This window comes from Dromiciops gliroides, chromosome 5 (assembly GCF_019393635.1).
Source record: "Dromiciops gliroides isolate mDroGli1 chromosome 5, mDroGli1.pri, whole genome shotgun sequence".
Taxonomy (NCBI): domain Eukaryota; kingdom Metazoa; phylum Chordata; class Mammalia; order Microbiotheria; family Microbiotheriidae; genus Dromiciops; species Dromiciops gliroides.
In genome coordinates, this window is record NC_057865.1 from 83,637,220 (window position 1) to 83,658,952 (window position 21,733).

The 21,733-nt window shown below is 37.0% G+C and overlaps 1 protein-coding gene across 1 annotated transcript in view; it reads left to right on the forward strand.

Moving 5' to 3' along the window:
• The window catches only part of PTPRN2 (protein tyrosine phosphatase receptor type N2), a 1,559,908-nt gene that overhangs the window by 579,513 nt on the left and 958,662 nt on the right, over window positions 1-21,733 (forward strand). Inside the window, exon 4 of the mRNA XM_043965830.1 lies at window positions 18,195-18,312. Coding sequence (XP_043821765.1) covers window positions 18,195-18,312 — 118 coding nt within the window. The remainder of the gene's footprint in view (window positions 1-18,194; window positions 18,313-21,733) is intronic.

A 21,733-nucleotide genomic window follows, 5' to 3' on the forward strand; every position in this document is an offset into this window, starting at 1 on the left:
GAAAGCAATTCACTCATGGCACACCATCTAGGAGGTAAAGATAAGGAACTTTCTATTTTAAAAATAGAATAAAATGGAGGCAGCTAGGTGGTGCAGTGGATAAAGCACTGGCCCTGGATTCAGGAGGACCTGAGTTCAAATCCGACCTCAGACACTTGACACTAGCTGTGTGACCTTGGGCAAGTCGCTTAACTCCCATTGCCCGGCAAAAATAAAATAGAATAAAATGGAGTTTGAATCCATTTGTCACCTGAAAGAGATCCCCAAACTCCCAGAAAGACTTACATGAACTGATGCAAAATAAAGTGAGCAGAACTGGGAAAACATTTTGTACAGTAACAGCAATATTGTAATAATGATCAGCTGTGAATGGCCTAGCTGCTCTCAGCAATACAGTGATCCAAGACAGGTTCTAAAGACTGAAGATGAAAAAATGGTATCGGGGGCAGCTAGGTGGCTCAGTGGATAGAGCACCGGCCCTGGATTCAGGAGTACCTGAGTTCAAATCCAGCCTCAGACACTTAACACTTACTAGCTGTGTGACCCTGGGCAAGTCACTTAACCCCAATTGCCTCACTAAAAAAAAAAAAAGAAAAAAAGAAAAAATGGTATCCACCTCCAGAGACTGAACCCAATAGTGTCTGAATGTAGATTGAGAAATACTTTTTAAAGAAAGTTTATTTTCCTTTTTTCAGGAGGAGATCTTTTTTTTGTCAACCACATGATTAATGTGGAAATACATTTTGCATATCTACACATATATAACCTATACCATTTTGGGGAGGGAGAAAATTTGGAATTCAAAGTATTTTTTAAAAAAAGAATAAAAATTGTTTTACATGTAATTAGAAAAAATAAAACATTAAAAAAAGAAGTAATCAGGGAAACTACATTTTGCTGAAAGGTCCCATAGACAATGAAGTAATACCAAAAAAAAATTTGGCAAATTTCTCTGAAAATGGCCTCATTTCTCAACTATATAGGGAAATGAGAAAAATTTATAAAAATAAGAGACATTCCCCAATTGATGAATGGTCAAAGGATTTGGACAGGCAGTTTTTGGAAAAAGAAATCAAAGCCATCTCTAATCAGATGAAAAAATTTCTCTAAAGCATTACTGATTAGAGAAATGCAAAAAAAAATAAGTTTAAGGGGCAGCTAGGTGACACAGTGGATAAAGCACCAGCCCTGGATTCAGGAGTACCTGAGTTCAAATCCCACCTCAGACACTTGACACTTACTAGCTGTGTGACCCTGGGCAAGTCACTTAATCCCCATTGCCCTGCAAAAATAAATAAATAAATAATAAATTTAAGGTACCACTTTACATCTATCAGACTGGCTAAAGTGACAAAAGAAAGAAAATGACAAATGTGGAAAATTAAGACAATTAATGTAGTGTTGGTGGAGTTGTGAAATAGTTTGGTCATTCTGGGCAACAATTTGAAACTATGCCCAAAGGGCTATAAGACTATGCATACCCTTCAATCTTCTATCAGTGATACCACTCCTAGGTCTATATCCCAAAGAAATAAAAGAAAAAGGAAAGTACTAAAATATTTATAGCAGCTCTTTTTGTGATGCCAAGGAATTGGAAATTGAGGGGATGTCCATGAATTGGAGAATGGCTGTGCAAGTTGTAATATATGATTATGATGAAATCCTATTGTGTTGGAAGAAATAATGAAGGGAATGGTTTCAGAGAAACCTGGGAGGACCTATATGAATGGCTGCAGAATGAAGTGAATGGAACCAGGAAATCATCGTACACAGTACCAGGAATATAGTAATGATGATCAATTGTGAAAGACAGATAATCTGATCAGTGATTCAGGAAAATTCTGAAGAACTCATGGTTAAAAATGATATTCAGAGAGAGAACTGATAGACTAGAAGTCTAAGAAAAGTAGGGTTGTCAGAACCAGAGGGTGTGTGTGTGTGTATGTGTGTGTGTGTGTGTGTGTGTGTGTACACACACCCTGCTTAGAATAGATATGGAGCTGGCTTATAGAAAAGTTGGGTCTTAATAAGACCCAATCATGTTGACCTGAGGCTATCTCATAAAAGACCATTAACATTCCTTTTCAGCTGATAACAGCTCCAGCATGTGCTGCATCCTCAGGAAAGCATTTCAAAGTCACTTGGGAGTTAGAGATGAATGCATTGGCAGAAGCACAGATTAGAGCAGATGGAAAAGAAACAGCAAAAGAGAAATCCTAAGGCATAACTGGTTTTCTGGGAGGCAGAACCATGAAGAGTCTTCCAACCTAGCCCTAGGATCATGATGTGTCTCTAGAGTGGTTGCTCTTGATCAGAAGGAAAACTAATTGTCTGTGTAAGGAGTATAAAAGGTTCCTATTATCTTATTCACTTTGTCCTTTACTTTGTTTTAATTTGTCAATTAAATATTATGTCTTTGATGAATGGTTCTTACCTGATGCATCTGGTAGAGAATAAACTGGTTAGTAGCTTGAGTCTTATTTATATAACTTTGATATTCAAAAAATTCTATTGAGCCTGGTGTTGTAACATAGCCTGGAATCACATGTGGTCTGTGTTACAGTAGATTTCAGTACATTGGTAAGGAAAAAAATGCTTTCTAATAATTAGTGCTGTTCAGAAGAAAAAAACTTCCTATAGAAGTCATAGCTTCATACCTCTCTCGAGATTTTTACGTGGAGCTCATTCTGCTCATCCCTCATTCATGATATTTTGGAAGGAATTAGTTGGATAAGATGCCTCTGTGATTATTGGATCATAGGCTTAAAAGAGGCTTTATATTTCTTCCAGATCAATTTCCTAATATATAGATGAGAAAACTGAGGTCAGAAGAGATTAACTGTAGAAAAGCTAAGATCAACCCCTGGTGCTCTGAGTCCAACCCCTTGTTCATTCTATTATACCCTATCTTCTACTTGTCAAGTTCCATTTGATTATGGTAAGAGTTCAGTGGTGAAGAGTAATGACAGACTAGAGCCAGGAGAAGAATCATGGTCTCTCTACTCCCATTTTAGTGTTCTTTCAATCACCCCCTCCCTCCCCTCAGTTTGAAAATAAGTTTTTCAGGGGAACAGACCATTCCAAAACTTACTTCTGATGGGGGTGTCGGTGTATGTGTGTTAGAATTCTGTTTTAAATCATTTTACTTCACTTTAGATTAATGCCTTTACTAATCACCAGACCGTTGACTTGTTTATAATGAGAATTTTGTCTTGCCCCACACCAAATCACACTGGTGCTACTAAATTGTTGCTATGCCTAAGGTGACTGTAATTATATAATGTAATTTGTTTTCTTCATCCCATTCCTTCTTGCCATGTACCAAAACCAATGTGTGGTTGGGAAGGGTTTATCTAAGAGGGAAAAATAATAAATATGTTGATAAAACGAGATTGCAATATACAGCAACCAAAATATTTCAAAGTTATATGATCAATGCAAAATTGTCTGGCCATAAATTTGCTGTCCTATCTTCTCTACTGCCATTCAGGGTCATGGATTGCACACCATATGCCCTAATAAACCTGGAAGATAACCTGCTTAATGATACTTCCTCTGTCACCCTCCTTCTACAAGGCTTCTCTTCCCATGACCATGACCATTGGTCATAGCTTCACACGGTTTCTAATCCCCTTGGATTTGTCTTTTGGTGCATTTTAGAACACATGCCAATCATCTATGATTGTAACATCTTTGTCTCATACTGTGTGTTCTACCCTTGCCTTTCCCTTTGATTACTTTCTGTATATGTCTTGATATCATCATGTCTTCTAACTCAGGATAAAAGTATAGGTAAAGGCATTTTGTTCAGTTGTGTAGTTGTGTCTTTGTGACTCCATGGACCACACTGTCCATGGGTTTTTTGTTTTGTTTTGTTTTTTGGCCAAAATACTAGAGTGGTTTGCCATTTCCTTTTCCAGTGAATTAAGCTAAACAAATATTAAATGACTTATCCAAGATGATACAGCTAGTAAGTTTCTAAAGCCATATTTGAACTTATCTTCCTGACTCCAGGCCCAGCACTCTATCTCCTGAGCCCATCTAACTGCCTCCAAAAGTGTTTGTTTTTGTTATTTAGTAATTTTCAGTCACGTCTGACTCTATGTGATGCCATTTAGTGTTTTCTTGGCAAAGACTGGAGTGGCTTGCTATTTCCTTTTTCCACTTCATTTTACCAATGAGGAAACTAAGGCAAACAGCATTAAGTGATTTGCTCGGGGTCAGATAGCTAGTAATTGTCTGAGGTAGGATTCGAAATCAGGAGATGAGTCTTCCTGACTTCAGGCTTGGCACTCTATCCACAGCACCATCTAGATGCCCTGCCAAACTGCCAAAGTGTGCAAAGATTATTTTTTCAACAACATTCCCAACCCCAATGCCTCCCCTAAATAATCATAGGCAGCCTACTGTATCCCATATCAGTATATTAACAAGAATTTATTAAGCACTGATTTTTGGGGAGACACTGTGTTAAGGGCTATGGATACTAAGAAAAGGGGAAAAACATATCTTTCCCTCAGGGAGATACCATTCTAATGAGGGAGACAACATGTAAATCATTTTATACATAGAATATATAGAGAATATGTGGGAGTCATCTCCTAAAGACGGGCAGTGGCAGGTGGGGGCACTGCAGAAGTTCTCCTGAAGAAGGTAGCATTTGAGCTGACCCTTGAAGGAAGTTAGGGAAATGAAGAGGCAGAGGTTAGTAGGGAGAGAATTCTAGGGGATAGCCCAAGGGGACACCCAGTTCAAAGAGACAGGAGATAGACTGTCCTTTGTAAGGAAGAGCAAAATATGATTCTGTGTAGCTGCATCATAGAGTGTGTGAAGTTGAAGGGAATTTTACCAATCATCTAGTCCAATCCTCTTATTTTACAGATGAGGAAATTGAGGTTCTGAGCAAAGATATGACTTATCCAAAGTCATCAGGGCCCAATACAACACTACTTTTGGCTTTGTCATTCCCATCCCAACAATATCTGTTTATCGCTTCTCTCCTCATGTTCAGTAAAGAATTTTTCATTGAATTTATCCGTCGTATTTGTATTTTGTTACATGTGCCCAGAGGCCTTAGGGAAATGGATATTTTGACTAAGTCTAATAAATAAATAAATTAATCAGTGAATGTAACCCGGCTGAGAACATTAATTTTTAATGAACTTTGATATCACAAAATCCAGTGTCATTACTGGAGGGTAACATCATGCAGTATTTATTATCACAAGTACAGATGACTTTTCTGCAAATCATAGTTCTGTGAACTGTGCACTGACTTGTAGCTCAACATCTACTAGAAAATCATGGAAATTAGAGATTTAAAAGAATTTCTCTTTGGAAAAAATACCTTTCTGTCTGTCTCCATGTGTCAGTAATTGAACATGCCCATAATGCTATAAAATGGGGCATAAGATCGTTGGCATTTTGGAGAGGGGATAATAAAAATATTTTTAAGACAAAATCTTCACAGAATTTGGAATGAAATCCCCCTCCCCCCAAATAAGATGTATAAAGAGATTGTCTTGAGAGAAATGGTTCTGGTTGAATACGCTTTAACATCAAACCCTATTCCCACACCTAATTCCATGAAGAAAAAAACCCCAGCTTTATTTATTTTAGAGCCTAATGTATCCAAGCATCAATGCCTTTTCAATTTTAAATGGTCAAATTATCTTGGATTTTCTTACACTTGACCATATTCTATCCTCCTCTCCCCCCTATCCCCCATAGAATGTGAGTTGCTTGAGGGCAGGAAGTGTTGTTTGTTTGTTTTTAATTTAAATCCTTAGTGTCCAGAATAGTATCAGGCACAGAGAGAGTAGGGACATGCTTGTTGAATTGAATTGTTATGATTCAGCTTGTTATCCTAGGAATTGGATTCACATCCCAAATTTGATCATGTCTCCCCAAAACAAAATACATACTTAAAAAGTGACTGATGCAAGCCAGTCAATTTCTATAATGCATATTAGTATTATGTCTCATATCCCAGTGTGATAATAAGAATGTTTCACTGAATTTTAAGAGATACATTTCGATGAATGGAAGCAAGGCTTTGATTAAAGCTTGGCAGAGCTTTCAGCAGCGAACGCTGAGAGAATAATGTGGATGCACTAGGTACGTGTTAAATAGATGCCTTCTAATTGCCTAATCAATAAAATTCAGTAGACCATGCATTCCTAGTCAAGTATTGTTTATGGGGTGATATGTTTGGAAGACACCCCCTTCCATTAAATGATCCCTATTCTAAATACGTGTCCCCTAGGTAGGCTTCCTAAGGATATGCCTGAGGAAAATGTACTTCTGCTGAATTTCACTGTCTTTATTGGGCCCCTGAAAATCTCCCAGCATCATGATCAGTTGTAACCTCGTGCTGTCAGGAAACAGTCTGTATATTGTACCAGAAATTTTGTTCTTTTTTTAGAATTAAGTTTTATTTTATTTTTCAGCTAATCCCAAAGACATCATAAAAGAGGAAAAGAACCCCTATGTACAAAATTACTTACAAGAGGACCAGTTCTGTGGTGTTGAAGAACTAGAAACTAAAGGTGTTTGGGGAAGAGCTGAACAAATTATGGTGCATGAATAGAATGGAATATTCTTGAGCAATAAGAAATGATGAAAAGGCTAGTTTAGAGTAACTGGGGAAGACTTGGCAGAGTAAAGTGAAACAAAAGAGAATTTCTATAGTAACAACAATATAAAGACAAACAACTGAAAAACTGAAGAGCACTCTCCTCTGACTTTTGACATTCCTCTGCTATCATGAATCCTCTTAGACAAAGCAGTATCAAAGCTGGGACTTGATTTAGTCCTGAGGAGAAATTAAGGTTAATTTCTCCCAAGTGCTCCTAAAAAGTTCTTAGTGTAATTCAATACCGAGGTGTTGAGTGGAAGAAAACAAAAACAAATGAGAAAAAAATGAAAGCCAAAAGGGGTCACCTCATTGAAATTTTGTTCATCCTTTTATGTGTTTTAATTTCTGCCTTTGAAGTTTGTGGTGCTGTTATTTCTAATTTGATAAGATTCTAAAATCTACCACATTTTTAAAATAGTTTTTGTAAGATTGGAGGTTTTTAAAAAAATATATGTAAAATAAAAAAAATGGAAGAATAGATGTACCTCATTATCCAGGAAAGAAAACAAATGTTGGTCAATCCCAGGATGTTTGATTTAATTCCTCAAGGAATACTTCACACAGTTTGTGGTTTTTTTAGTTTTACATTTAAGTGTATAGGAACATGCTATGGAAATGAAGATTCAAGCCTCATTTTAAAAAAATCACTATTGTCCTACAGAAAGCTATAAATTTATCAGCCTGTGATCCTAGGATATCAATACAAGCTTTTGGAAAAGACGTGTAACATTATTTTCCATCAAAACTATGAAGTACCATTTATCTTAAAGAGAATAATGAAATATCATTATTAAATTAAACCATAAGTTTCAAATAGGTTCTGACCAACCATGGCATATTACTTTATTTTAATCTTGATATACCATATACATCTTAAATAAAAGGATATGGCAGAAGGAAGTACTTGATTGTAGCTATGCTATGTGATGGTATTGTTTTGCTCTAAAATTTTATATCAGGCTTGATTGGAAGCCTCCTAACTTAAATAAAAATCTCCACAAACAAACTAAGTAGTTGAACCTCAGTAAAAGTGAAGATTTTTGCACTAAGGAAAGGACCTGAGAATAGGAAGAATTAATAAAATTTCATAATTAATGAAAACTGCAAATAGAAAGCAAGTATGTTCATGGAATGTCACATTCATTATGGAACTAGACATGGTGAGTTTAGTTATTGTGGTAGCCCAAGGACCTCATTATAAGGGAATTTCACACTTAAGGCAGCACTATGTCAGAATTAGTGACAATTCAGGGTACCTTCATGTGAAGCAAGGGACGAAAGATAATAAATGGAGAGTGTATTAAGGACTTCTGCTGGGAAAGCCAATTAGAATCTACATTTCCTTTTCATATTTACTGAACGCTTTGACTACCTTAAAATGAGAATTTTATTTTATTTGCTTAATGTTTTTTCTCTTTTTTACTATTAGAAAATATCTCTCCCCACTGAATTGATGCACACTGTAACACCATAACCTAGCTAAATGTTAACACTGGGATGAGAGGCAGCCTTTTCCTTAGCTGTTTATCCTATTACTAGTATGGCAACATCTAAACTATGGTTTCAATACATATATTTTACTAATGTCATTTTATTTTATTTTGGAGAAATCAGCTGGTTAATATTTCTCTTTTTTCTCCTTTTTCCTTTCCCCTTTCCTCTTTTTTTTCTTTCTTCTCCCTTGCTCTTTTGCAATTTTTCCCTCTATCCCTCTTTCTTCTTCCTCTCCCTTTGTCTCTCTTTCCCTCATTCTTTCCTTCCTTCTTCATATAACATTAATAAACTTTTATTTGTGTCCAAGTATCATGTCTAAGGGATGGGGTTCAATGATATTTTGTTGTAATGAAATCCTAGACCAGTTCCTTGCCTATTAGTCAATGCTCCCCAAAAGACACATAGTTTCAGTAAATAAAATGTGCATACTTCTCCCTCATTTTAGTTTAACATTGGCTGCCTCCTCATTAGATGAAACTCCCAATTGGAATTTTAAGAATTGATGTTATTCTCTATTTTCTTTTTATTGGGCTTTTGACCCAAAAGTCACTTAATATTTCTTCCTCAAATGTTTAAAATGTCAAATAGTTTTTATCACCAGTTCTATCACTCTTGGTTTAGATATGGGCTACATAGAACATGTGATATATGTATGTATATTTATAGACATACAGAAATAGAGATATCTATCTATCTATAGATCAATAGATATGCACATGCATATCTAACAATATCTTTATATATGAAGATACACATTTATGTATACACACAACTATTTATATTCACACATATATGTGTATGTATACACACATAGATCATAAGTATGCTTAATTAAGTGGGATGTTGTTATTGAGAGCATCAGTAAGGAACTTATTACAGTATAACCATGGAAAACCTTGTAGTTTGTTATCATTGTGCAAAGAAGTGTCTGCCAACATTCCCTTTGACTGTATTCAGAAGTGGGAAGCACACTGAGCATTTAGTAACAGCAATCTTATTTTTGCGTAACGGCTGCAGCTGCAAGGAGAAACTCACGAAATGATGCAGACATCATTTGATGTGTCCTTGAGCTCTGAAAATGGAAGTATGAGATGAGACTGAGTGCTGTGACTCTGGGGATTGTGGAACAGCAGCTGGAGAAAGTCACGTCTCTGGCTTGACCTATCTGTTGTGAAAATAGGGAAGAAAGCCAATCACACACAATTCCGGGCACATTCTGACAGCTAAAGGAGGCATTAACAATTTGCAACACATGGCATGGGGGGCCAGGGGCACTGAGCTCTGCAATGGAGAGAAATTATTTTCTGACTGAAATAACACAGGAAGTAAAAGGAACCTTGGGAATCACCCCTCTCTGTGTGTCCCCTGGTGCTTCAGAATTTGGGCCTCAGGTAAAAATTTTGGCTCAGATTTCATAGAACAAAGCTTTGAGTATGCTTCAAGAAAGTTAAATTGTTTTTGCTTAAAATTTTTTTTGGCCTCTTGTAATATGTCTTACTGTTTGATATAGAGAGTTATAGGAAAAATTCATTGTGACCATTCTTTAAAAAAGTTATTAATCCTGGTGCCACTGAACCCATGCAAAAGCTGACCTAAACTTATATTAAAGTCTGCCTACAAGGTAACCAGCCCATCAATGGTCAGTTAGATTTGTTTATCTGATTGCTTCCTCAAAAGGAAAAAAAGCTATGAGGGAAAAAAAAGGCCTTTACTATAGATGAATTAAGAGTATACTTTTTATCACCTATGTGGATGGGTCTGTGCATGTATATATGCATATAAAATATATGAGTGCATATGCATGCACACACATACATATATGTTTACACATAAACATGTATGTACACATAAGCATGTACACACATAATCATATTGTATATGTATATCCATCCATCCATCCATAACTACATACATACATGCAGTTTGTCCCAAAATTCTTAGTGCAATTTTAAGCTTTAATAACTTCAGAAAGATAAATTTTACAAACTTCAAAAACCACAATATTTAAAAGGTTATTTAAGTTTTTAAAAATGTTCTTTTTGTAAATCAACATTTGACTGCACAACACTCTAGTCAATTCTTGAACTTTATAAAACTTTCATTAGTTGCTACTCAAAGACTCAGAGGATTACATTTGTAATTCTAGCCTTAAAATCATACAGGTTTTGGCATATACCTGAGAACGTTGACATAATCCCACATGAAAAATTCTAACAGTTGAATAAGGTGACCCAGTTGGCCAAACTAGAGAATCTCCTCTATAGATCTACTGGTTCAAGAAAGTGTTGTCCATAAAGTGTCTTACAAACCATGCATAATGACAGAGTGAAGAATCTTTTTTCAAATTAAAAGTGTATTATTCAAAATTCACAAAATAAACAAAATTTGAGATGAACTTTCTAATTATATCTTTGTAAATTTGGAACATTTATAAATTTGAAGTTATTAAAGCTTAAAACTGCACTTAATTTTGAGACATCATATATATCCATCTCTTTCTATATCTTTCTGTCTCTATATTTATGTGTACATATATGTATCTACATTTATCTATCATCTATGTATGTATGTATGTATTTATTGCTTTCCCTATCTATCTATCTATCATCTGTGTGTCTTTTTCTTGTTATCTATTTCTCTGTCTCTCACTACCTCCTCCCTCCTGATGTCTACATGTCTATGTCCATTTTCTATCTATTTCTATGTATATTTTTTCTATTTATCGCCCATTTCTATCAATAATAAGTGATTGGACTTGTTATTTTGTTAGTACAAGTGAGGAACTTCATTTGCCACTGTAAGTCATCACCTTCTGTTACAACTAATAGTTTTAAAGGGTTGCTCTGAGCATCCACATGTGACCCACAGTACACCTACTTGCAAACTAAACTAGATTAAAATGTAACTGGGAAATACTTAACAAAATTTTAAAAATCATTAAGGTTAATATGTGATTTTTCAAAGTACTATCTGGCTGCAGGGATCCTTATGTATTGTAGAGTAGCCCCACTTCTATTTGAGTTTGACATGACTGACCTAGAGCACTGAAAGGTTAAGTGATTTGCTCAGGGCTATAGAGGCAGAATGAGTCAGAGGTGAGACTTGAAGCAAGGTCTTTCTGGATCCAAGATCTGCTCTCTCTCTGCTAGGATTTGCTATCTCTCTTATATATATACATACACACATACATATATATATATATATATATATATATATATATACACACACATTATACATAAGCACACACATTTGAAATTTCACCTCTTGAATAGTTTTTTAAAACATGATATGAACTCATATGATGGACAATCAAAAGACAATCAGAACAGTCAAGGCAATCAAAAAATTTAATGGTAAAATTGAAAAGGAAATGCCAAACCAGTAAAGGCTTAGGGTTCCTCAACCCATCCACTCCTTCCAGATAGATTTGAAATTTACAACAATTCTCTTCCAATATTAGAAGCAGTTACCATCTATCTAAAGGACCTAGAAAAGTATTGGAAAAAGCAGGAAATCTGATTAAAAAAAAATCAGAACAGTAGAAAGAGCTTCAGCTTTGGAATCAGAAGACCTGAGTTTAAATCCCACCTTCTTTTATTAACTACCTGAATGACTTTGGGCATGTCACTTAACCTCTAAATGTCCTCATGTATAAAATGATGAGGTTTGGCTAGATGGCTCAAAAGGTCCATTTTAGCTCCAAATCTATGTTCTCGTGAACTGAAGGACTCTTTTGAGTCTAAAAATGCTCTGAATTCATTAGAGCTTGGGAAAGATGTCACTTGCTGAGCTGTTGTACCGTGTCACGGGACGGGTTAAAACTGAACAGCATGTCCCTAAGAGCTTCATGGAACTTGTGGCTGTGCTCTCCTTGGCACTGGTTCTGTCATTTCCATCCCTCCTTGCCAGATAACCTATCCATTTATTTTAAATTAACCGATACAATCTGGTGAAGTCTGTTCCCTTTGCTTCCTGCCTGCTTGGCCCAGGAATAGAGGGAGAGAGATTGTTTTTCTCATTTGTGAAAACAATCTTCATGTTATCTAGAACTATTCAATCTCAATGAGAGAGAGAGAGAGAGAGAGAGAGAGAGAGAGAGAGAGAGAGAGAGAGAGAGACGAGAAGAGAGACAGACACAGAGAGACAGAAGAGAGACAGATAGACAGAGACGCAGAGAGATAGACAGAGAGAGAGAGAGAGAGAGAAGAGAGAAGAGAGAAAGACACAGACACAGACAGACACAGAAAGAGAGAGAGGGAAGGGAGAGAGAGAGACAGAAGAAGAAGAGAGACACAGAGAGAGACAGACACAGATAGACACAGAAAGAGAAAGAGAGACAGAAGACAGACAGACAGAGACATAGACACATAGAGACACACAGGCGTGCAGACACACACACACACACACACACACACACACACACACACAGAAGGTTTGGAAAAACTATTAACTGGGCCCTCTCATGCTGCAACTCTACTTTGACCATTCCTCCTTACCACCTCCCCCTTCCCCATTAATCACTGACAAAAATCATTCCTTCCAATCAGATGCTGTAGTCATAACTATGGCGGGGGGGGGGGGGGTGTTGGCATTGTCCATCTGTGGGAGGTCGTTGTAGCTAAAAAAAAAAAATAGACAACCTAGTCAGAACTCCAGCAGAGCTGGTCAATCGGTAACTCAATGTCCTACAATACAGCCCCTTTAAGTGACATGGAAATAATGTGTGTACATTACAGCCCTGCTGTGATCCTAGGCAGTCAGCAGAGCAAAATTGTTATAATTGGGGTGTGAGCCAAGAGCATCCACTAGGTATGGCGACAGAGACAAAGGGGAAATAAGACATTGCCAACCTTTCATTTTGATCGCAGCTGTCAGCTTGGTGTGATGGTTGCTATGTATGGGCTCTTTGTTGAGCTTTGTGCAAGGAGAGAGCCTCTCCTTCCCTCCTTCCTTCCCTCTTTCTTTCCCTCTCTCCTTCTTTTCTTCTCTCTCTCATTTTCTTTTCATTTTTTTCTTTCATCTTTTCTTTCTCTTTTCTTTCTCTCTTTCCCTCTTCTTTTCCTTCCTTCCTTCCCGTCTCCCTGGTAGAATAGGCATAATTACTTTGTGTTACTGTGAAGAATTATGGTCATATTGACCAGAAAGAAATATACTGTTTTCAGATTAAGGAATGGATTGGGTTTTTCCATAGACTTGTTGATATATGTCATCTATTTCATTGTAAGTCACTTGTTGAAGGAGAATAAAGTTTAATGTTATTGTTCAGAAAAGAGAATCCCATGCATAGGTAATGTCAATTGGGAGATATTATTCTCTTTTTCTCTTCTTCCTTTTGTTCTCTCCTGTCTTTTATATCTGGCATTTTTTTTAATACCTAGGTGATGCTACTAATAGATTCCAATAAAACTTAAAGGACACAACAATTATCATTATCTTCCACTTCCCAGCACACTCTATTTTAGTAGGGAGAAGAGTAAGGAAAGACATAGATCAGATTACGTCTTCTTCATTCCCAGGATAGTGGCACCTTCTTGACACCAAGTGAGAGAGTAAGGATGAATAACTATACTTTAGTGATGTTAAGGGTTAAAATTCTAGCTAGTCTGTCTAAAATATCTAATGAGTGGTCGCCAATAAATTATAAGCTTTAGCAAGAGTTAGACTTTTAAGCATTTATTAAGGAGAATAAGAATTTGGTAAAGAGAGAGAAAGGCCTAGATTCCTATCTATTAAAGGGAGAGCACATTTCTAGCTCCGCTCTCCACCAGAGTCCAAAGGAAAGAGAGCGAGAGCAAGCGCCAGTCTCTTCCTTCCTTCTCCCACTAGCCCGTGTCACTTCCTGACGCCAAAGAAAAGACTCCTGGTCTTGCCCTCAAAGACCTTTGCTTCATGGGCTGAACTCTACTACAGTAAGTCTCCAGCAGGTGGCGTCATTCCAATCGTTACAGTTATAAGAATACAACTGGCTCATCTACTGAGGCAAGGAGAAAGGGAGGGAGGGAGTTAGAGAGACAGAAAGGGAGAGAGAGTACATTGACTATTGAAATCCACAGACCATCAGGGAACCTCATTTTAGCTAACAGTTTTAGACTTCTCGCCTATACTTATCTCCAGAAGTTCTATTTGGAAAGAAGAAAACTGACCAATACAAGCTCTAGCTTGACCATGTAGCAGGTCAAATATATGAAGGAAAAATAAGAGGTGTGGAACAAATCCTCTCAACCAGGACTTGGCTAATTTAAAAAATATAATTTAATAAAAATAGTACCTATCTTATGGTATGGCAATGTTGGGAGGGGGAGATGGGCTGCCCTATGGGGAGGAAAAAATACCCAATGTAATCTTATTTCTCATAGAATTTGGAGGCAGGATGGCAAGAAGGTTCAAACCAAATGAAATTTCTTTTTTTTTTTCCAAATGAAATTTCTAGTCGAATGCTGCCATTTAATATCTTATGTGTCAGGAGCAGCTAGGTGGCATAGTGGATAAAGCACTGGCCTTGGATTCAGAGGGACCTGAGTTCAAATCCAGCCTCAGACACTTGACACCTAACTAGCTGTGTGACCCTGGGCAAGTCACTTAACCCTCATTGCCCTGCTATTTTATATATATATATATATATATATATATATATATATATATATATATATATATATATATATATATATATATATAATACACACACATATATACATATATATATGTGTGTATATATATAATATATATATATATATATTATTGGGTCTCTGTTCTATGAAGATTTTCTGAGGTTTTTGAGTTTTGATAAGCTTTGATATAATCCTGCAGGATACCAACATGTACTTAAATGTATGTTAATAAATTCTTAAAACAAAAAATATATAGTTAACAAATTTCTATACTGGTTTTTATTACATTTAGTGGTTTTCAATGATATTTAAGGTATGTTTCATAGAAATGTAGATTTAGAGATTGATATTATTTTAGGGATCATCTAGTGTAGGGATTCTTAACCTTGAGTCCACAGACCTCTTAAGGAGTTGGATGCCTTGCAAGGAGGGTAAAAAAAAATCCATTTTTATCTTTACTAACTTCTAATAAGGTCCTTAACTTCTCTGTGTCTTTCTCTGTGCTTCTGTCCCTGTTTCTGTCTCTCTCTGTTTCTATTATACCACATGTAGTTTATACAGAGGTATGATTGTCCCTAATTATGGGGTTAGCAAAGCCACCCTTTCTATATGATGCCCAGGGAATGCCAATGACTTGTACATGGATACATGATAGTAAATATGCCTATACCTAGAGAATTAGTCAATTAATAAGTATTTATTAAGCACCTACTACATGCAAGGAACTGTGCTGGCCATGAGGGATGCAAATGCAAAGAATGAAACAGCCACATGCTTGAAAGGAGCTTATATTCTACTAGCTAACATCTCAGCTGATCTGTTCGCCACAGAGATGTAAGTGGTTTTAAGACAGAAGTGCCTTGTTCCTATTTGTTTTAAATGAAAACAAACCGGTAAGAACTGGCAAATTTTCAGTACATTTTCATTTTGGTGACATATCCCTAAAACAGACATATCTAATTCTCTCTTGGAGGGACCATAGCATCTCTTAACTCTTGCCATTCCCGTCATTAGCCCTATCCTAGAGTTTTAATATGATTTTATAGAACTGGAAGAGCTTTTGAGTGTCATCTGGCTCTCATTTTATAGATTAGGAAAGTGATGACCACAGAGGTTAGCTGACTTACTTACCCGAGCTTGCACAGATAATGAAAGAGCCAAGACTTGAACCCAATAGCTCTTATTCAAAACCCAGCATCCTTTCCACTAAATATACTGCCTCAGAACTCTGCCTCATCAACTCTGCCCTGGGAAAGCATTTATGTAGTTGGTTATAGGTTGCCATGTCCTTATCCCATCTCTACCTTTCAAGCTGGTATGAAATTTAATTGTCTACACTAGGAGCAACCAGTTGCCCAACTGAGTATCTGTTACCAATAATTAGCCTATTGGGTGATAAACTACTTCCTTTTTCAGAAGCCAACCTTGACATCCCATCCATAGAGTACAGACCTTTTTTGATTCTCCTTTTTTAGAAATGAAATTTCATAGGTCAGGGAAAAATAATTTCCTTTTTGCATTCTTGCTGTGTCTTAATATTACTGGTTTCAACTAAATAAGAACAAGTCTGCTTTGTGCTTTGGATGAATCATTGCTTCTGAGTAAGCTGGATGGACATGGGACAGTAGAAAGATCTAAATTTGGAGTATAAGCATATTCAGAGCATAGACTGTGTGCCCCAAGTATGGAGGCATTTCCCAGTCCATGCTCCATGTACACCTATGATTTAGAGTCAGAGGGCCTGAGTAGGAATTGCCTCTCTGCCATATGCCATCTGTGTTACCTTGGCTAGGTCATTTAATCTCCCCTCATCTCAGTTTTTTTCATAAGTAAAATAAAGGGAGTTGGACAAGATAACTTTCAAAGTTCCTTCCAGGTCCAAAGTTCTCAAATTATTCTGTGTAGCATGACACTGATGCTAATATGCACAAATATGTTCGCTCTTCTGAGGGAACAAGGAACATTAACAGAGGCATAGATTTCTTTAGGGGCTATTTTGTTCTGGTCCTTTGTTAGGAGTCCAGGGCAAGTGAAACAGAACTACCTCACTTGGTAGCATCTTCCTCCAAATCATTTACAGCAACACTTAGGTTGTGTCTTGACTGCCTTTCTATAGTGACTGGTTTTCCAGGAGTTGTGTTGATCAAACAAAGCTTCTTAGAGCAACTTATCATAGGAGCTTGTTCTGGTTGGTGACATTTTCCTCCAACTTCCATACTGGATAATTCCTAGGAGCATTTGAAGATTTAGAAAGGTATAAACAGTTTGAATCCTGCCACCTGTATATTTAGAAAGGTGAGATTTGCATTTGAAAAAGACTTTAAGTGGGGTCCTGCAGGCAGCCTTATATATCTCCTAGCCTCTTTCCTGGGTCCTTGCAGAGAGCTTGTTTCTCAACAAGATTGCTGCCATATCTGAACACAGTCACTACATACACTCATGAACATGTACACACACACACACACACACATCTGTGCACACACACATATACATTTGTGTTTGTGCATTCATGAACTCAGGCTGCACACACATATTCAGTGATCTTGATTTTGGTAATGTGTTTTTGTACAGGGCATAAAAATATATCTCTGTAATTACATGATATTTAGTGATTAGATAATTATGGATAATTGCATGGGGTAGTTCTAAGAGCTAAAGTGTTACCATAAGATCTAAAATGTACAAATTGCATAATAATTATTCTTGGGAGTTATTTGGTAATTCTGAACATAATTATCATGTGATCTGCAGTGCATGTAATTAATGTATAATCGCATGGATTTTGCCTTCATAACTACACTTCACCCTTGTTATGAAGCTCTTTGTCATAACATTTGAGTATAAATATAATGTAAATTGGCTCCCAGATACAGTACATTAAGCCCCGTGATAATTACTTTCACAGTAACAATACCCCTCATTCCATTCCAAATGCTTGACTCTTAAGCAAGATTGAGTTGGGGAGGAGGAATGGCCTGGAGATTGAAAGATTGGGCAGTGTATCTGATGAGTGGTGTGTAGAAGGGTACAAATTGCTCAGGAGATGTAAAATTTTTCTATCATTGTCATCCTCCATTTTGGAAGCTCCTTCATTATCTTTCATAATGGCTAGAAATAGCTCTTCTGTTTAACCACACCATCTGTCTGGCTTAGTATACTTGGGTGTCTAGCAGTGGTAAAATTCCATTAAGTACAGTCTCTTTTTAAACCCAGCACAACACCCACTGTCTTACTTGAGAACACTTTTTTAGCACTAGGACTTGATTATTGGAAAAGTCTACTGAATAAAAAAGACCTGTAGTAGAGGATAGTCTTCACAGGCTAATCAGATGTGGTTAAAAAAAATAGCCAACAAACAAACAAAACCCAACTGCATCTCTTATATCCAGATACCCAGTAAGAGCTTTACTGAAACCTTTGCAGTGGCTAAAAGTTTTCGTGTTCTCATTTTACAGGTTTTACTTGGCAAGATGATTATACTCAGGGCACAGTAGCCCAGGAACTTGAAAATATCCCCAAAATCCACCAGTGGCACCCTGAACCTTTAGCAAGTGATGGAGTCAACTCAATCAGGTAAATTCTTGATGATGTTATTTCCCTCAGTTCCTCTACTGTATGATCAAGAGAAATATTATTATTCCCCATTTATATAATAAGTTATTTTGAGTCTGGTTGTGATCAAGTCCCAGGTTCTAACTAATCTCATATTTTGTCATTGACTATAGGCAAATTCTGCAATTCTCCATGCCTCCTCTATGGAATAGAAATGGAGGTACTTAACAATAAGAGGAAATAGTTACAGTAAGGGATTTTGTTTATATTAGTGAGTTGGATAGAAAAAAAGAATCGGCAAGATTAAAAAACATTATTTGTGACTAAATCAGAGATAGAGCATTGCTTTTTGATGTGCTAAAAAGAGGATTACTTAATAATTAAAGGGACTAGGGGCAGTTAGGTGGTGTAGTAGATAAAGCACCGGCCCTGGAGTCAGGAGGACCTGAGTTCAAATCCAGCCTCAGACACTTGACATTTACTAGCTGTGTAACCCTGAGTAAGTCACTTAACCCTCATTGCCCTTCCCCCCCCCAAAAAAAATTAAAGGGACCAGTGATCTCATTTGTAGGGGTACTTCTTCCAGTAATGCAGATGACAAGTCACCTATGTATTTTTTTTTCTGCAGAATATATAATCCATGGCCTGTCTCTCTAAGCTAAAAGTTTATACACACCAGATATTAGTCATTTTGATTAGCTGTAGGAATATAGCTCCAAGGTTATAAGTTCTAGCATGACTCTCCAGGGTAACTAAGTAAAGTTCTAAGGTAATCTTCATATAATTGGTGTTAATGATCAGGAATATGATGGGAGTTTCAAGACTATCTTCCTTTCAACCCAAATATTGAGTATACCTGAAGGATTTGCCACTGAGGGTGAAGCTACGTGGTCAAACAGACAGATTATGAAAAAAAGAAAAAGAAAAGAAAAGAAAAAAAAAACAGATTGGACCTGAGAAATCCTTTGCTATGCTGGCTGTGTATGACTATGGCTCTGACTCACAAGAGAGCAAAAATAACCTTGAGGCTTTGAACTTGTTCATAAAGTAACTGTAAACACTTCACTATTTAGAAACAGCCTACCAGAGCAATTCATCAGTGAAGGATCATTTATTAGTAGAAGCTCATTGGTAAAACAGCCTGGTAACAATTCATTAAGAACCTAAAAATGAGCAGTAGAGAAAGCATCCCAAGAGTTAATATTAATAGTTTATAAGGGGCAGCTAGGTGGCACAGTGGATAGAGCACTGGCCCTGGAGTCAGGAGTACCTGAGTTCAAATCCGGCCTCAGACACTTAACACTTACTAGCTGTGTGACCCTGGGCAAGTCACTTGACCCCAACTGCTTCACTAAAAAAACAAACAAAAAAAATAGTTTATAGACTTACATAGAACATTGTGTGATCTTCAGAGAAGTAGTAAACAGGTACTTTGGAAGCAAAGAGGTATTATAGCTGTTATACAACCAAAGGAAAATGAATTATTCCATCAACAGATATCTCTTCTCCCACTGGCACTTATGGGAGTCTATGAGATAGTATGCCCTTTGTTTATGGGGTAGTAGTAGTGTTTCCTTACTATTGATTTTATAATTCTAATTGCATATCTTTACTGTGAAATAATGTATCCTCTGCATTGGTGTGTCTCAAGATAAGTATCATATAGGCATTTTAAAGCTATGGTTTTGTATAGATGCTGACATAAATAAAGCCTTGAGCCTAGGTGTAACATTCTGGAAGAATGTTGAAGGGCAAATTCAGGTTACATAAAGATAGAGTGTAAGCAAACAGAAAAAGGAACTTAAATTGGAGGAGATTAGCAAGGATCAATTCTTAGAATCATTAGGGTATTTCAGCATCTTGGGGCTGAGAGCCAGAGGGGGTGAAAAATTCCTGGAATGCCTTAAAGGAGGTTTTAGTCAATACACCTGTTATATCCTACAGTGAAACATTATTTTCTTTTAGATTTTATTTAATATTTGGTGCTATCGAACTCCACTTAGAAATTTTAAACCTTTTAAAGAAGATGACAGTTAACTTTTCCCCTTTTTTGGTATGCCATGTTAGTGTTTATTTACTATTAGGAATTTCTTTATGTCTAACTTCTTGATTTATGCTTAATGTTCTGGCTTCCCTTGCCCTCACTAGTACTGGTTAGGGAGAATAAATGTCTGGTGTAAAAAATATGTTCTTCCATATGACATTCTAATATAATATTTGAAGATTGTTCATTGTAAGCTTATCTTCTTTGGACGAATTGATCCATTATTTTCATCTATTACTCAACAATCATTTTCTAACCCTTTAATTAACCCTTTTCTATTGTTTGCACTAAACTCTCTGTTTTTCTAAAGTTTAATATTTGGCTTCCTTATTCAAAAAATAATTTGACAAGTATAATTTTTATTTTAATTTGTAACAACAACATTATATTAATTATTTCTGTTACTTGTTACTCACTGTTTTCTGCACATTTACCACGGTGATTTTTCTAAAGTATAGATTTAACCTTGTGTAATGATTGGAATGACGCCACCTACTGGAGACTTGCTGTGGAGAGCTCCACCATGAGGAAAATGCCTCAGAGGCATTGTGGCTTTTCCTTGGCGAAAGGAAATGACGCTTGCTCATGGGTGCTGTCTATCAAGTCTACCAGCCAATCAACTGGAGGAGCCTCCTATGGTCTGGGAGGAGACAGGAAGGAGGAAAGGGAGCCTGCGCAGAGAGCGCTGGCCTTTTTGGCTTCCGGACTTAATGGTGGTGGCGGCAGAGGACTTCACAGGAAATTTGAGGAAAGATAGGAATGCCAGGCTGTTAGAATTCTGTTCTCAATCTTTTTCTTTCTATTTTCCAATAAACCCTTAAAAACCTAAACTCGTTTTATCAGTGATTTTTAGTCAGTTTCCCCCAAAATGGGGGAACACATTAGAATCCACATTTAGAATCTTAAATTACACAGTTTGGCGACCACGAAGGGATTGTTGGATCCCCAGCATCTCTCAGCCATAAAAGAATTAAAACGGGCCTTGTTATCAGCACCTGCCCTGGGAGTACCAGATTATAGTAAGCCTTTCACTCTCTTTGTGTATGAACAAAGGGGGGTGGCTTCTGGAGTCCTGACTCAGTCACTGGGGCCTAACCAACGCCCTATAGCCTACTATTCAATTCAGCTGGACCCTGTAGCGGCTGGAGTGCCACCTTGCCTTAGAGCAGTGGCGGCCACAGCCCTTTTGGTAGAAAAAGCCTCTGATTTGGTCCTAGGTAACCCTCTAACTGTGCAATGCCCTCACGAAGTGGAGGCTCTCTTACTACGTCACAGGACACAAGCCTTTTCAGATCAAAGGCTGGCTAAGTATGAAATAACCCTGTTAGGTAATGAGAATATCACTTTAAAACGCTGCACAGTTCTTAATCCAGCAACACTACTCCCTAATTTACCATT